Raw genomic sequence first — 18,357 nt, forward strand, 5'->3', positions numbered from 1 at the left:
TGTTGTATGTTATGGTAAATTATGATATTCATTCAATTTCAGATTGTGGTTGATCATATTTGTATAGTGTTGGCTTTCTATTTTGCCTTTGCTGAAAACACTTATCAGTTTAAGGAGCTTTTTTTAAAGATCTTTTTGTGATTTTTCTTTGTAGACTTACTCTGTAACTTTCATTTTTGTTCTTCTCATGTTGCATTGGTAGAACTTCCATTTCCGTCTTAACTAGAAGTGTGGAAAATAAACATCGTTGTCTTTTTTTCCCAGTCTTAGGGTTGAGGCATTCAGTCTCACTCTTAAGTATGATGTTAGCAATAGGCTTTTTGTAGATTCCTTTTATTAGGTCAATGAATGGATTTTGAATTTAGTGCTATATTTTGTTGTCTTAATGTATATAATTGTATGGTTTTAATTCTTTCAGTTATTCATATGATGGATTACATGGATAAACTTTTGAATATTACAACAATTTGCATTCTTGGGCTGAATCCCACTTGATTCTGATTTATTTATTTTTATATATTGTGTTCTTTAGTATACTGTTTTTCAGTATTTTTATGTTTATATCATGAACGATATTGTATTGGTATACAGGGTTGTTTTTTTTCTTTATCCTTTTTTTCTTGAATTGGGTTTATTTGGTTTTGCTATGAGGGTAATATAGGGCTTATACAATGATTTAGGAAACATTCCCACATCTTCAATGTTCTCAACGAAATAAGGTAAAAGTGGCATTATTTCTTCTTTAAATATTAGGTAGAATTCACTACTTGACACCATGTAGCCCTGGAGCTGCTTTTGGAACTACATAATTTTGACCACATATTCAATTTGTTTAATAGATCTCTTTCGGTTGTTTCTTTCTGCCTGAGATATTTTGGGAGGTTTTTGTTTTTAGGAAATGTGTCCATTTCATGTAAATTGTCAAATTTATGGACAAAAGAGTTTCTCTTAATATTCTTATTATCTCTTTAATGTCAGTTGTGTCAGCAGTTATATCCCTTCTTGCTTTTATTTCTGATATCGATCATACGTTTTCTCATTTATTTCTGCGTTGCTTTTTATCATTAAAAAGAAAATCTGATCAAAATGGTGGCGTGAGGTGAGCCTCTGTAAAGCTCCCCTGGAATTTACTACTAATCGAGCAACAATAATTCCACAAAGAACTCCCTGCACAGCAGACAGGCAAGACGAAGAGGCCCACTACTGAATTCACCTAAAGGTGGGTGAATCACGTGACCGGGAGAGGAGGGAAAGGAGAAGTGCGGAGAAGGACCTGCACAGGAGCAGAACGCAGACCAAGCTCCGAACTCGCTGCATCCCGGAACTACCGCAGCTGCCAGAGACGGAAGACCTCAGACTGCTAGGGCTCCGCTTATGGCCCACAGGGCTGAGGGGGAAGCATATAACACAGCTGAACCCAACGCTCACGGCAGAGACCTCGGAGAAAAGACTGAGGGAAGCAGGCTGAAACCGGTGGTTTAAGCCCTCACTGCCAAGCAGAGAATGGAAGCCTTAGGCACTGAGACTAGCCAACCCCAACCTACCCGCCCAGAACTCCCCCCGTCCCTGCCTGCCAGGTGCTAGAAGCGGAACGGTAGCAGTGTCAGATCAAAAGAATAGAATATTTGCTGTTCTGAGAACTGAGGACCACAGACACAGATTCACAGCCCAACTATCCGGCAAAGGGAGGGAGCTGTGGAAGCAGGACCGGCTGTGGTGGTGGTCGCCACCCTTCCTCTGGGCCACGTCTCACAACTCACCCCTACCCTGGCCCCACCTATCTGGGCGAATCCCTGCAGGAGTAAACAGAACTGCTGAAACATACGGGCGCTGAATCTGGTGCAGAAAGAGCTTTGGAATTTCAAAAGCTCTCCACATCCCCACAAGGACGTGGCGCCCTATGACCCAGGCGAACTGTTAACAGAGGAGAAGCCCATTTCCCAGGGAATCCCCTAATTGTGTGAGAAGCTGGAATAGTGCAGAGAAAACATAGCACTACTGTGTGAAAGAGGAAAAAAAAGGCTGCAGTCGGAGAGAAAATAAAACATTCTACCAACAAGTACTGGAAAACAAAAGAAAGACCTCTTCCTATCAACGTGTTGCAGAAGCCACTCCTGTAGATGTCTAGGCAGAGAAATAATAAATTATTAATTGCCATGAATAACCAAGGCAACAAGACGGCTCAGAAACGAATTGTAAAGTCTCCAGAAAAGGAACTTAAAGATGGAAATATGTGAATTAAATGACAGAGAATTCAAGATTGCAGTTCTGAAAACACTCAACGCGATGCAAGCAAACACAGAAAGGCAATTTAATGAACTCAGAAACGCAATCAAAGAACAACATGAACGTTTTACAAAACAGATTGAAATTTCAAAAAAAAAAACCAAATGGAATTTCTGGAGATTAAGAACTCAATAGAAGAAATTAAGAATGAAATAACCAGCTTAGGTAGTAGACTTGACCAGATGGAGGAAAGAATGAGTGACATCGAAGATAGAAACCTGGAAATGACACAGATGGAAGAAGAAAGAGACTTGAGACGTAAAAGAAATGAAAGAACTCTACAAGAACTTTCTGACTCTATCAGAAAGAGCAATATAAGAATAATGGGCATAACAGAAGGAGAAGAAAGAGAGAAGGGAACAGAGAATATATTCAAACAAATTGTGGATGAGAACTTACCAAACTTGTGGACAGAACTGGATCCTCAAATCCAAGAAGCAAATAGAACACCTAATTACCTCAATCCCATCAGGCCTCCTCCAAAGCACATTGTATTGAAGCTGTCTGAAATCAACGACAAAGAAAGAATCCTAAAGACAACCAGGGAAAAGAAGACGGTAACCTACAAAGGAAAGCCCATTAAATTATCATCAGATTTTTCAGCAGAAACTCTGGAAGCCAGAAGGGAGTGGAACCAAATATTCCAACTATTGAAAGAGAGAAATTATGAGGCAAGAATAATATATCCAGCAATGATATCCTTTAGATATGAAGGAGGAATAAAGACCTTTCCACACATACAGAAGCTGAGGGAATTTTCTAATACACGGCCTGCACTACAAGAAATACTAGAGGAGGCTATTCGAACACCATCAACAGGGACAATTTGTGGCAACATAAAAAGGGGGAGAGTAAAGGCCTGAATCGGAATATGGTAATGGAGAAAGTAAGTGTGCTGAAGAAAATGGAATACTCTAATTATCAACTTTCTTTTCCATAAACTTAAGGGTAACCACTCAAAAATATCCAGAACTGAAATACATACTGTAATAAAAGAAGAAACACAGGGAAATATAGAATACCACCACACAGAAGTAATAGGCAACAAGAAAAAGGCTAAGAAACAATGGAGACACAGCCTTACCATAAAACTAAAGATAGAATGACAGGAAATCCTCACGTATCAATAATCACCCTAAATGTAAATGGACTGAACTCACCAATAAAGGCACAGAGTAGCAGATTGGATCAAAACACTAAATCCAACCATATGCTGAGCATATAATACCAGTCATGCTCAAATTCTTCCAAAAATTTGAAGAAGTGACAGTACTCCCTAACTCATTTTATGAGGCCAACATTACCCTGATACCAAAACCTGGTAAGGACAACACAAAAAAACAAAACTGCAGACTAGTATCTCTGATGAATACAGATGCTAAAATCCTAAACAAAATTCTAGCAAGTCGAATACAATAATCCATTAAAAAGATTATTCATGACGACCAAGTGGGGTTCATCCCCGAGGCACAAGGATTGTTCATCATCGGCAAATCCATCAATGTGATACGTCACATAATTAAAATAAAGGACAAAAATCATATGATTATATCAATTGATGCAGAAAAAGCATTTGATAAGATACAACATCCATTTATGATTAAAATACTTAATCAAATAGGTATAGAAGTAAAATACCTTAACCTAATAAAGGCCATATATGACAAGCACTCAGCTAATCTCATAATTAACGGTGAAAAACTAAAGCCCTTTTGTCTACATTCAGGAACACAACAGGGCTGTGTCCTATCACCTCCGCTTTTCAACATAGTTTTGGAAATCCTTGCCAGAGCCATCAGGCAAGAGAAAGAAATAAAAGGCATCCAAATTTGGAATGAAGAAGTTTAATTATCACTCTTTGCAGATGGCATGATGCTTTCTATAGAAAACCCTAAAGACTCCACCAAAAAGCTATTAGAAACAATCAACGAATACAATAAAGTTGTTGGCTACAAAATCAACGTACAAAAGTCCAATGCATTCCTGTACACAAACAATGAAATCTCAGAAAAAGAAATACAAAAAACAATTCCTTTTGCAATTGCAGCAAAAAGAATAAAATACCTAGGAATACACTTAACCAAGGATGTGAAGGACCTATATCCTGAAAATTGTAAGACATTTTTGAAAGAAATTGAAGAAGACACAAAGAAATGGAAAGACACTACGTCCTCATGGATTGGAAGAATCATAGTTAAAATGGTCATATTAGGTTCCAGATCAAAATGGCGGCGTGAGGTGAGCCTCTGTAAAGCTCTTTTGGAATTTACAACTAATTGGACATCAATAACTGCACAAAACACTCCCTGCACAGCAGACAGGCAAGACGAAGAGGTCCACTACTGAATTCACCTCCAGGTGGGTGAATCGCGCGAGCGGGGGAGGAGGGAAGGGAGAAGTGCGGGATGGAGCCCCTCGGGCGCAGGACAAAGACCTAGCTCAGTGCTCCGAGCTCGCTGCATCCCGGAACTACCGCAGCTGCGGGAGAGGGAAGGACTCGGACTGCTAGGGCTCCGCTTACGGCCCACAGGGCTGAGGTGGCAGCATATAGCACAGCTGAACCCAACGTTCACGGCAGACCTCGGAGAAAAGACTGAGGGAAGAAGGCTGAAAACTGTGGTTAAGCCCTCACTGCCGAGCGGAGAACGGAAGCCTTAGGCAGTGAGACTAGCCGCCCCTCCCTACCCTCCCAGAGCTCGCCCCACCCCCACCTGACCGGTGCTAGAAACCTTAAACTAGCAGTGTCAGATCACAAGGACAGGATCTTTGCTGTTCTGAGAACTGTGGACTGCAGAAACAGATTCGCAGCCCAACTAGTTACGGCAAAGGGGAGGGAGCTGTGGAAGCAGGACCGGCTGTGGTGGTGGTCGCCGCCATTGCTCTGGGCCACCTCTCACAACTCACCCCGCCCCTGGCCCCACCTATCTCGGGGGATCCCTGCAGCAGCAAACAGAACTGCTGAAACATACGGGCTCTGAATCGGGTGCAGAAAGAGCTTTGGAACTTCAAAAGCTCTCCGCACTCCCACAGGGACTTGACGCCCTATGACCCAGGTGAACTGTTAACAGAGGAGAGGCCTGTCTCCCAGGGAATCCCCCCATTGTGTGAGAAGCTGGAAAAATGCAGAGAAAATATACCACTACTGTGTCAGAGAGGCCTCTTCCTATCAACCTGTTGAAAAAGCCACTACTGTAGATGTCTAGGAAGAGAAATAATAAATCAGTAATTGCCATGAATAACCAAGGCAGCAAGACAGCTCAAAAAGAAAGTGAAAAGTCTCCAGAAAAGGAACTTAGAGATATGGAAATATGTGACTTAAATGATAGCGAATTCAAGATTGCAGTTCTGAAAAACCTCAAAGAGATGCAAGAAAACACAGAAAGGCAATTTAATGAACTCAGAAACGCAATCAAAGAACAACATGAGCATTTTACGAAAGAGATTGAAATTTTAAAAAAGAACCAAATGGAATTTCTGGAGATTAAGAACTCAATAGAAGAAATTAAGAATGAAATAACCAGCTTAGGTCGTAGAGTTGACCAGATGGAAGAAAGAATCAGTGACATCGAAGATAGAAACCTGGAAATTACACAGATGGAAGAAGAAAGAGACTTGAGACTTAAACGAAAGAACTCTACAAGAACTTTCTGACTCCATCAGAAAGAGCAATATGAGAATAATGGGCATACCAGAAGGAGAAGAAAGAGAGAAGGGAACAGAGAATATACTCAAAGAAATTGTCAATGAGAACTTCCCAAATTTGTGGACAGAACTGGATCCTCGAATCCAAGAAGCAAATAGAACACCTAATTACCTCAATCCCAACAGACCTTCTCTAAGGCACATTGTATTGAAGCTGTCTAAACTTAACACCAAAGAAAGAATCCTCAAGGCAGCCAGGGAAAAGAAGACGGTAACCTACAAAGGAAACCCCATTAGATTATCATCCGATTTTTCAGCAGAAACTCTACAAGCCAGGAAGGAGTGGAACCAAATATTCAAACTATTGAAAGAGAGAAATCATGAGCCAAGAATAATATATCCAGCGAAGATATCCTTTAGATATGAAGGAGGAATAAAGACCTTCCCAGACATACAGAAGCTGAGGGATTTTTCTAATACAAGACTTGAACTACAAGAAATACTAAAGGAGGCTATTAGACCACCATCAACAGGGACAATTTGTGGCAACTTAAACATAAAAAGGGCTAGCGTAAAGGCCTGAACCAGAATATGGGAATGGAGAAAGTAAGCGTGCTGAAGAAAATGGAATACTCTAAATATCAAACTTTCTTTTACATAATCTTAAGGGTAACCACTCAAAAAAAATCCAGAACTGAAATATATACTGTAATAAAAGAAGAAACAGAGGAAAACATCATAGAATACCACCACACAGAAATAATAGACACCAACAAAAAGGCAAAGAAACAATGGAGACACAGCCTTACCAGAAACCTAAAGATAGAATGACAGGAAATCCTCACGAATCAATAATCACCCTAAATGTAAATGGACTGAACTCACCAATAAAAAGGCACAGAGTAGCAGATTGGATCAAAAAACTAAACCCAACCATATGCTGTCTCCAAGAGACACATCTCAGCTACAAGGACAAGCATAGACTCAAAGTGAAAGGGTGAAAATTGGCACTCCAAGCAAATGGTACCCAGAGAAAATCAGGTGTAGCCATAATGATATCAGATGAAACAGACTTCAGGGTGAAAAAGATAACAAGAGACAAAGATGGACATTTCATAATGGTAAAGGGGACTATACAACAAGAAGACATAACAGTCATCAATATTTATGCCCCCAATCAGGGAGCACCAAAATACACCAAGCAACTACTAACAGAACTAAAGGGAGAAATTGACCAAAACACAATTATACTAGGGGACTTAAATACATCATTGACAGCTATGGATAGCTCATCCAAACAGAAAATAAATAGCGAAATTGCAGCCCTAAATGACACATTAAATGAAATGGACATCATTGACATATATAGAGCACTTCATCCTAAAACATCAGGCTATACATTCTTTTCGAGTGTACATGGAACATTCTCAAGGATAGACCATATATTGGGACATAAAAGCAGCCTCAGCAAATTTAAGAAGATTGAAATCATACCAAGCATATTCTCTGATCACAAGGCTTTGAAATTGGATATCAACTGCGAAAAGAAAGCAAAAAGAAACACAAAAACCTGGAGATTAAACAACATACTTTTAAAGAACGACTGGGTCAAAGAAGACATTAGAGGAGAGATCAAAATATATATAGAAACAAATGACAATGAAAATACATCCTACCAAAATTTTTGGGATGCGGCGAAAGCAGTTTTAAGAGGGAAATTTATATCATTACAGGCCTATCTCAAGAAACAAGAAAAATCCCAAATAAACAACCTCATGTTACACCTCAAAGAACTAGAAAAAGAAGAACAAGTGAAACCCAAAGTCAGCAGAAGAAAGGAAATAACAAAAATCAGAGCAGAGCTAAATGAAATAGAGAACAAAAAAACAATAGAAAAAATTAATGTGACAAAGAGCTGGTTCTTTGAAAAAATTAATAAAATCGACAAACCCTTGGCTAGACTCACTAAGATAAAAAGAGAGAAGACACTAATTAACAAAATCAGAAATGAGAAAGAGGAAGTTATCACGGACACCACAGAAATACAAAGGATCATCCAAGAATACTATGAAGGACTATATGACACCAAATTTAATAACCTAGAAGAAATGGACAAGTTCTTAGAAACATATAGCCTTCCAAGGCTGAACCATGAAGAACTGGAAAACCTAAACAGACCGATCACCAGTAAAGACATTGAATCAGTCATCCAAAACCTTCCCAAAAGCAAAAGTCCAGGACCAGATGGCTTCACTAGTGAATTCTACCAAACCTTCAAACAGGATCTAATACCAATCCTGCTCAAACTCTTCCAAAAAATTGAAGAAGAGTCAGTACTCCCTAACTCATTTTATGAGGCCAACATTACCCTGATACCAAATCCTGGTAAGGACAACACAAAAAAAGAAAACTACAGACCTATATCTCTGATGAATACTGATGCAAAAATCCTAAACAAAATTCTAGCAAATCGAATACAACAATGCATTAAAAAGATTATTCATCATGACCAAGTGGGGTTCATCCCCGGGGCACAAGGATGGTTCAACATCCGCAAATCCATCAATGTGATACATCACATAAACAAAATAAAGGACAAAAATCATATGATTATATCAATTGATGCAGAAAAAGCATTTCACAAAATACAACATCCATTTATGATTAAAACACTTAATAAAATAGGTATAGAAGGAAAATACCTCAACATAATAAAGGCCATCTATGACAAGCCCTCAGCTAATCTCACAATTAATGGTGAAAAACTGAAGCCCTTTGCTCTACGTTGAGGAACACCACAGCGCTGTCCCCTATCACCTCTGCTTTTCAACATAGTGTTGGAAGTCCTTGCCAGAGCCATCAGGCAAGAGAAAGAAATAAAAGGCATTCAAATTGGGAATGAAGAAGTTAAAATATCACTCTTTGCAGATGATATGATGCTATATATAGAAAACCCTAAAGACTCCACCAAAAAGCTGTTAGAAACAATCAATGAATACAGTAAAGTTGCTGGCTACAAAATCAACGTACAAAAGTCCATTGCATTCCTATATACTAACAATGAAATCTCAGAAAAAGAAATACAAAAACCAATTCCCTTTGCAATTGCAGCAAAAAGAATAAAATACCTAGGAATAAATTTAACCAAGGATATGAAGGATTTATATGCTGAAAACTATAAGACATTTTTGAAAGAAATTGAAGATGACACAAAGAAATGGAAGGACATTCCGTGCTCATGGCTTGGAAGAATCAACATAGTTAAAATGGCCATATTACCCAAAGCAATATACAGATTTAATGCAATCCCCATCAAAATCCCAATGGCATTTTTTAAAGAAATAGAACAAAAAATCATCAGATTTGTTTGGAACCACAAAAGACCCCGAATAGCCAAAGCAATCTTAAGAAAAAAGAACAGTGCTGGAGGTATCACACTGCCTGACTTTAGCTTGTACTGCAGGGCTACAATAATCCTCCTTCCCTTCTCCCCTGCTCACACATTTGCCCTCGTTCAGCTGATTTGATTTGTGGATCTCTCAGCTGTGCCTGTGTGCTGCGCCGGGAATCTTTTGTTGAATTATTGGTGTTCAATTTGTTGTATCTTCCAGGGGAGATTTCAAGAAGCACTCCTCATGCAACCATTTCTTTGAGGTAATGCCCCTCAAAATATCTTAAGGTTCTTCTGTGAGATTTCCCCTTTGACTCATGGTTTAAGTGGAATTGTATAAATATAGAATTATCTTGCATTTTTCCACATAACTTGGTGTTGCTGATTTTTCTCTATGGCTTGAGGTTACACTATATGATTTTTCTTGTTTATAATTGTAAAAATTTTGCTTAACAGCCCAGAATGTGGTCTCTCCTGATGAACAATGTATGTACATTTTAATATAATTTAAATTCAGCTCATTTTTACTATATTGTGTCTTTGGCTTTTGAGGGTATGGTTTTCACAAGTGCTGCTTCATCTCTTCTAACTGTAGTATGGGGCCTACCGTGTCTTCCTGCCTATTTTCTTTTTTTCTGGGCTTGTTTCCTTCTTTTGTTCTCCTATGAGTTGTCTACGAGTGCCGTAAATGAACAAATTTGGTTGTCCCATGCAGATTTCATAGAGTACTTAGGAATATGTTTCCAGGTGGAATTTTGTCAGTAGCTGCTGTGACCAACTCCTAGAATATCTTATAAATGGAAATTTCTCAGGATTCTTTATAATCTTTCCTATGAGGTCCTGGTTTGGCCCAAGGAAAATTTTGCAAGTGTATAGAAATTCTTTATATTTGTAGTAGAACCACAGGGAAGAGTTTCTTTTCTTTTTTTTTTTTCTTTGTATTTTTTTTGGATGGTTGTGGGGGAAGGGGTTTGAGTGTGATGAGCATTGTGAAAAAGTATTTCTGTTCTGTTAGATCACCTTTTTCTGATATCTTTGGCTAGAAGATACAGTATTTTCGTGGAGTTCTTTTGTGTCTGCCTCTTCTTGGCTTGGATTAGAGGCTTCTCCAGCACTTGAGTACCCCATATAAGATATATGAGAAGTAGCAAGAAAATCTTGGAATTCTCTTCTATGTCATTTCTTAAGTCCAAGAGTCCACCATGTTTCCATTTTGTAGCATCTTTATTTGTTTGTTAATTTTTTCCAGGGATTTCCAATTGAAAGGAGAAGGACCTGGGTAGAATGGGCAGCTCCATCTTGGCCAGGAGTGGAACTAACACCTACGTTTGTGTGTTTGTTTGTTTTAAGCAACATGGATGAAGGGGGAGAGAGAGAGAGGGAGAGAGAGAGAGATGCTGACTATACCTGTTTTTCTCTCTGTGTGCATGAATTATTAATTTTAGAAGCATGACCAGAAACCATAGAATACATGATAAAACATATGACTATAAGCTCCTCTGGGTAAGAAATGTAAGATTTATACGATGTTTTCCATTTTTGTCATTTTAGGACATTACAAAGTTGATGTCCACATTGCGGGGAACCAGGAAGAACAAGAAAAACCTCTGTGGCAAGTAATACTCAACAAAACATTGAATAGAGAAGGTCAGAAGGTTATAGAAAAACCAATTAATCTGGATATAATTCCAGAATTTTTAGGAAAAATGCCATGCAAATGTGACTCACGAAGAATGAATTTGCCACAGGTTTCTGAATTAATTGTTAATGGTAGAAACTGTTCAAGAAAGAAGACTGATTACATGAATGTATGTGAAAAGTTGCAGCTTGATATTAAACATGAGACAACTCATACTGGAGAGCAATCTGACAAATATAATAAAAATGTGAACATAGTCAGTCATAAGGAACATCAGCAGAAATTTCAAAGTCTGGAGCAGCCTTTTGAATGTAATGAACTTGGAAAAGTTTTACATGATGAGACTGTTGTCTGTGTTACAGCGCAGAGTTGTCTAACAGGAGAGGAGTCCTGTCAGTATGATGAATTTAGGAAAAACGGTGATAAATCAACTTTATTTAACCAAATGAGAGCTGGCACAAGAGACAAATGCTTTGATATTAATGAATGTGAGAGATCCTGTGACAAAAATACCATTGTGGAATTCAATAAAGATTGCAGGGCTATGATAAACTATGAATGTAATGAAACTGGAAGTAACTTCAATGAGAATTTACTCTGCACTCAACCTCAGAAAACAGTCATAAGACAGGATGATTTTGAATGGAGTAAATGTGAAGAAAATATGAGCCAGAGCTCAGTCCATCAGAAGATACAAACGGGAGAGAAGTTCTGTGTTTTTAATGGACGTACAAATACCTTCTGCCAGAAATTTGACTTTCCAATACATCAGAGAAATCAAACAGCAGAGAAATTCTACCATTGTTGTAAATATGAGGAATGCTCATGTGAAAAATCACTTCTCAGTGTACATCAGGAGAGTGACACAGGAGAGAAGTCATTTGAAAATAATGAATGCAACAAATCATTTTATAAGAAAGCACACATCATTCAGCATCAAAGGACCCACTCAGGGGAGAAAATACATGAATGTCAGGAAAGGAGGAAATGCTTTTGTTCAAACACTATTCAGTGTCCTACTACTCATATGGCAGTCAATCACTGTGAATGTAATGAATGTACGAAAACTTCCTGTCAGGCGTCAAACCTCAGTGAACATCTCACAGTTCACACTGGAAAAAAACCTTATGATAACAATGCATTTGGGAAATCTGTCAAGAAACCTGTCCTTTTAGTACACCAGAGAACACTCACTGAGGTGAAACGCTATGAAAGTAAAAAATGTGGGAGGTCATTCTCCAAGATTAAACAGCTGAAAGAGCATCAGAGAATTCACACCGGAGAGGAACCTAATGAACGTACTGAATGTGGGAAAACTTTTGCCCAAAATTCAGTCCTTAGAAAACATCAGAGGATTCACACTGGGGATAAAACCCATGAATGTAATGAATGTGGGAAAACTTTCTCCCAAAGGACAAGCCTGTATGCACATCAGAGAATTCATACAGGGGAGAAACCCTATGAATGTAAAGAATGTGATAAGACTTTTGCCTACCATTCAGGCCTTAGTCTACATCAGAGAATTCACACAGGGGAGAAACCCTATGAATGTAGTGAATGTGGGAAAACTTTCTCCCGAAGGGAAAGCCTGTATGTACATCAGAGAATACACACAGGGGAGAAACCCTATGAATGTAATGAGTGTGGGAAATCTTTCTCCCAAAGGGCAGGCCTGTATGTACATCAGAGAATACACACAGGGGAGAAACCCTATGAATGTAATGAATGTGGGAATACCTTTTCCCGAAGGACACAGCTATATGTACATCAGATAATTCACACAGGGGTGAAACCCTATAAATGTAATGAATGTAGGAAAACTTTTGCTGATCCTGCAACCCTCAGGATACACCAGAGAATTCACACAGGGGAGAAACCCTATTCATGTAATGAATGTGGGAAAACTTTTACCCAAAGGGCAAACCTGTGTGTACATCAGAGAATTCACACAGGGGAAAAACCCTACAAATGTAATGAATGTGGGAAATCTTTCTCCCAAAGGAGAAACCTGTGTGTACATCAGAGAATTCACACAAGGGAGAAACCTTACAGATGTCATAAATGTGGGAAAAGTTTTGCTGACTATTCAACCCTCAGGATACACCAGAGAATTCACACAGAGGAGAAACCCTATGAATGTAATGAATGTGGGAAATCTTTCTCCCAAAGGAGAAACCTGTGTGAACATCAGAGAATTCACACAGGGGAGAAACGCTATGAATGTAGTGAATGTGGGAAAAGTTTCTCCCGAAGAACATACCTGAGTGAACATCGGAGAATTCACACGGGTGAGAAACCTTATCAATGTAATGAATGTGGGAAATCTTTCTCCCAAAGGAGAAACCTGTGTGCACATCAGAAAATTCACACAGGTGAGAAACCCTATGAATGTAAAGAATGTGGAAAAACTTTCTGCCAAAGGACACAGCTGTGTGTGCATCAGAGAATTCACACAGGGCAAAAACCCTATGAATGTAATGAATGTGGGAAAACTTTTGCCCATAGTTCAAGTCTAAGATTGCATCAGAGAATTCACACAGGGGAGAAACCCTATTCATGTAATGAATGTGGGGATACTTTCTTCCGAAGGACACAGCTGTTTATACATCAGAGAATTCACACAGGGGACAAACTTTACAAATGTCAGGAATGTGGGAAAAGTTGTGCTGACTATTCAAACCTCAGGGTACACCAGAGAATTCACACGGAGAAACCCTACAAATGTAATGAATGTGGGAAATCTTTCTCCCAAAGGAGAATCCTGTGTGTACATCAGAGAATTCACACAGGGGAGAAACCCTATGAATGTAGTGAATGTGGGAAAACTTTTGCCTACCATTCAGTCCTTAAACTACATCAGAAAATGCACACAGGGGAGAAACCCTATGAATGTAGTGAATGTGGGAAAAGTTTCTCCCGAAGAACATACCTGCGTGCACATCAGAGAATTCACACAGGGGAGAAACCCTATGAATGCAATGAATGTGGGAAAAGTTTCTCCCAAAGGACATACCTGTGTGAACATCAGAGAATTCACACAGGTGAGAAACCCTATGAATGTAAAGAATGTGGGAAAACTTTCTCCCGAAGGACACAACTATGTGTACATCAGAGGATTCACACAGGGGAGAAACCCTATGAATGTAATGAATGTGGGAAAACTTTTATCCGAGATTCAGGCCTCAGACAACATCAGAGAATACACAGACGACAGAAATCTTAAGGATGTCATGAATGTAGGAAAACTTTTGCTGATAATTCAACCCTCAGCGTACACCAGAGAATTCACACATGGGAGAAACCATATGATTGAATGAATGTGGGAAAACTTGTCGCTAAGACAGCTCTTAGAGTACATCACAACAGAATGCACAGCAGAGAATGTCGAATGTCCCAAAGGAAATCATGACACTGTGAAGAAGCTCATGACACATGGACTAGCAATTTTTTTTCCTTTAGCTATTTCTTTTTGTGCTAGGTACATAGCTTGTGTAAATTTTCCAGTCCAGGTGGGTCTGTTCATGGAATATGATGCTATTGATTTAAGACTGTCCTTAAAATATCACTTTATATTTCTGCTGTCTGTGTTATCCTGGAGTGGAGAAATTTCCATGGCAAACTTGGGTCCTGTGTATTGAGCATAGCGCCCAAGGTTAAGGAAACAAGAACCTGAATAATTGGGTGAAAGAGAATTGCGCACTAACAGATCTTCACCAGTTTTTTGTTTGTTTGTTTAAGCAAGAATTAAGTTTGTACTGTGTAGAGCTGTTACAGATTTGTGTCTGTTGGTCATATGCATATAGTTTAGGCAACTCTGTTAGAGTGGGATGAAGTGCTATAAATATCATAAAATCTCGGAAGACCTTTCAGAATTCAACTTATCATTGTACATCAGAGACTACACATGAAGAAGAGGACTTCTGTCAAATGTCCTGAATAATCGGACGACTTCATTAAAAATCAGATACCTGAGGGAAAAACATTAAAGCCTTTACCATCAATCGAATTTCATTAAATGTGAAATGAGATCTTATACTGTGATAATTTGTGAACGTGTACTGAAATTTCATCAGGTTTTTTCCTGAGTAAATGCGTCAGTTTCAAACTTGATAAATTCTTCACCGAGAACTGATGTACCGAAACTTGTGATTTATATGTAATATTAAATTTATAGACAATATAGAAGAGAATATTCACCTATACACAAACACTGTGGAATGTGAAGTTTTAAAGATGGAAAAATAACGTCAACTCTGTGGAGAACACCAATAAATGTTTGTGACTGAGCTATGTGGTACATCTGTATGAGTATGTAACGGCGCTTTCATTACTGCTTGTAGTATGAGGCATTAGCTGAAACTGCTCTGGACCTGTTCTCTTTCCTTTTCTGAGTGACAGTCCATATGCTGCTTCTGTTGGCTTCTGTCAGCTTGATGCTGTTTGACTTTGGACAGCCTGCTATTTCTGAATATTGTTCTGGCCCCGAATTTCTGGATCCTTGTCGATTTATGAGATTTGTCAAGGATTCTTTGTGTGTGTGTGTGAGCGTGTGTGCATGCATTCATTTTTGTAGTGGATGGTGATTCTTACATGCTCTTTTGGTCTTTGTATTTGCTTTCTGCAAGTATGATCTGATAGATAGAGCATGTTGAAAATACTCAAATCAGTTGATTCCTTGAGTAAGTTTTCTATTCCCCATCTTGTGTTGACATTGTGTGAAGGAAAATGTTGGTATAATTTTAGTGCTAAGTGGAGTACAATTATTTCTTCGACACTGACTTATCAGCAATTAACTTAGTGACTTCCCTGCCAAAGAAAAGAGCCAGGAATAAGAGCCCAGAGCTGCATGAAGGCTGTATCATGAAATCTCCAGGGCTGGTGCAGCAGGGACTGGGCCAACACGCCTTCCAACTGGAGAGTTCCAGCAGCTAAGAGAACATTTTTGCCTCTCCTCAGTTTCTTGACATCTTTGTACTCATAAGCTTATTGCACAACTAAAAGGGAATTGAAAGTCAAAAGGTATCTGTATATGCTTGAGTTTTTAGAAAATTCTTAATTTATAGGAAACTAAAGGAAATGATCTAAACTGGAATACATTTTTTTTTAAGTTTTGTTTTTGTTTGGAATAGATGCAGATTTAAAGAAGTTACAGCAGTAATTGCAATTAATTCGTCACACAGTTCCCCTTGTTAATGTTTTTCATTACATTAGTACATTTGTCTTAACTAACATTGATATATTATTAACTAAACACATTTGGGGGGGGGTTGTAGTTTTTCTCTAGTGTTTTAGTATTCCAAGATTTCATCCACTATTCCATATTACACTTAATTGTCATATCTCCTTAACTTCCACTGGTCTGTGACATTTGCTCATGTCTTCCATGTTTTTCAATACCTTGACAGTTCATGAGTACTTGTCAAGTATTTTGTAGAATATCTGTCATTTTGGTGTTTGGTTTTATTTTTAAATGATTGCATTGGAATTACAGTTTCTATAGTAGGAAGACCACATAGGTAAAAACAAACAAAAAACATTTCTCATCCTATCAGTGATACATGCTGTCAACATGAATGATCACTGACAATGCTAAACATGGTCACCTGGTTTCAAGTTAGTGACCCTCAACTTGAAAGCATGTATAGCAAGCACCATGCTTGGAACTTGGTAAAGATTTCTTTTATAAATCATTGTTGTATCCAGTTGAACACAAAATAAGCTCAGAACCCTTTTTATCTGATTCTGATTTTAATGTTGGAAACAATATAAATAGGTTAAAAACTAGAACACCCAGCATTTAAAAATAACCTTTTTTTAATCCTACTTTTTAAATTGAGATACAGTTTTAATACATGAAGGCAAGCACTACAAAAGCAGAGTGACAACACATCTTTTCTCCAGCTTGAGAGGGTCTGATCTTTTACCTGATGTTCACTGGGAAGAGTGTAAAGATTTGTCAGAAACATCAAAACAAAAAAGTCACTTTAAGTGCATCCAGTTCACAGTCCACATTTTTTTTTGTTTACTTCTGTCATTCATGTTTTTTTGTTTGTTGTTTTTTCCCCTTCTTCCATCTCCCCGCATCCCCCACTCCAGTTCAAGCCATTGTTTCTCAGTCTAGTGTAGGACACAGCTCCTTGGCCCATGATGGTATTATGAGCCTTTCATTCCCCTCGGCTGAGGCAGTCGGTCTCCAGTCGTGGGTCGAATGCTTAACGGCAGCTCTTGCCAGCTGCTCACGATGGCTGCCAGCCACTCATGGCAACATAAGGCTTCCCCCGGCCACTCACACTGGCCACCGACTACTCTTGGCAGCACACAGTAGCCCACAGCAGTACAGAGCAGCACACAGCAACCTGCGGAAGCTCACGCCGATGACCTCCGGCTGCTCATGGAAGCCCAGATCCAGGGAGAGTCATTGTTCACAATCTTAGCTGTAGAAGGGACAGCTCACTGACACGTGAGAATCAAACCGGTGACCTCTGTTAGGAGCAGTGCGCTCCAACCACCTGAGCTACTGCGCTGGCCCGGTTTTGTTTTTTTAATTCAAGTTTATTGGGTTAGTAAAGTTTCATAGGTTTCAAGTGTACATTTCTGTAATACATCATCTATATATCACATTGTGTGTTCACTACCCTGTCCGGGGCCGGCCTGCCCGGACCCGCCCAGACATGCCCGGACTTGTTTGCACCTGGTTGCCCCTGGGCCAAGCTTAAGTTTCGATTCTATTGTTTAAGTTTAACTTTCAATTTCTCAAACAGCCCGCCATGACGAAGCACTCTCTGATTGGTCGGTCCCCATATTGGGAGACCGGGTGTTTCTTTGATGTGCCTAAATCTATATATACAAGCTGTTACCTTCAATAAAGAGAGACTTGATCAGATTCCTGTCTTGTCTCCATTTCTCGCGTACCCCTGTCCCCCCGAGCCCCTATTTCTCCCCCAGGTCTTCCGTTGTCGATCCTGCAGGTCGGGACAACGTGGCGCCCAACGTGGGGCCTGGGTACGAGAAAATCCCTAGAGGGAGAGGACGCCTCATCAAGGCCAGCGAATCGAAAGTAAACCATTCTGCCGCCGCGGGAGCCTGCCGCGCCGAGACAGAAGGTAAGAGTCCGAAATGGGACAGGAATTAAGTCATCATGAGGTCTATGTTAAGCAGTTAAAAGATGCACTCAGGACGTGAGGAGTAAAGGTTAAGAATCAGGATCTTTTTAAGTTTTTTGACTTTGTTAAGGAGACATGCCCTTGGTTTCCTCAGGAAGGCACCCCCTGGACTTTTGAAATGCTCACTGGTACTGGAATTTATGCCACCATGAATGCCCAGCTTCAGGCTGACCCAGGGCTTTTTGCACAAATCTCATCTGCAGCCACGAGGGCCTGGAGAAAACTCCCCTCCAAGG

At 39.4% G+C, this 18,357-nt stretch overlaps 1 protein-coding gene across 1 annotated transcript in view; it reads left to right on the forward strand.

Moving 5' to 3' along the window:
• The window catches only part of LOC308499048 (uncharacterized protein), a gene marked incomplete at its 5' end in the record, with an annotated part of 92,260 nt that extends 74,419 nt beyond the window's left edge, over window positions 1-17,841 (forward strand). Inside the window, one exon of the mRNA XM_081051831.1 lies at window positions 10,871-17,841. Within this exon, the coding sequence (XP_080907957.1) occupies window positions 10,871-14,181 (3,311 nt within the window). The 3' untranslated portion in view covers window positions 14,182-17,841. The remainder of the gene's footprint in view (window positions 1-10,870) is intronic.
• Window positions 17,842-18,357: the final 516 nt, after the last annotated feature.

The sequence above is a fragment of the Rhinolophus hipposideros genome (genome assembly GCF_964194185.1).
Source record: "Rhinolophus hipposideros genome assembly, chromosome: 6".
NCBI classification, from domain to species: domain Eukaryota; kingdom Metazoa; phylum Chordata; class Mammalia; order Chiroptera; family Rhinolophidae; genus Rhinolophus; species Rhinolophus hipposideros.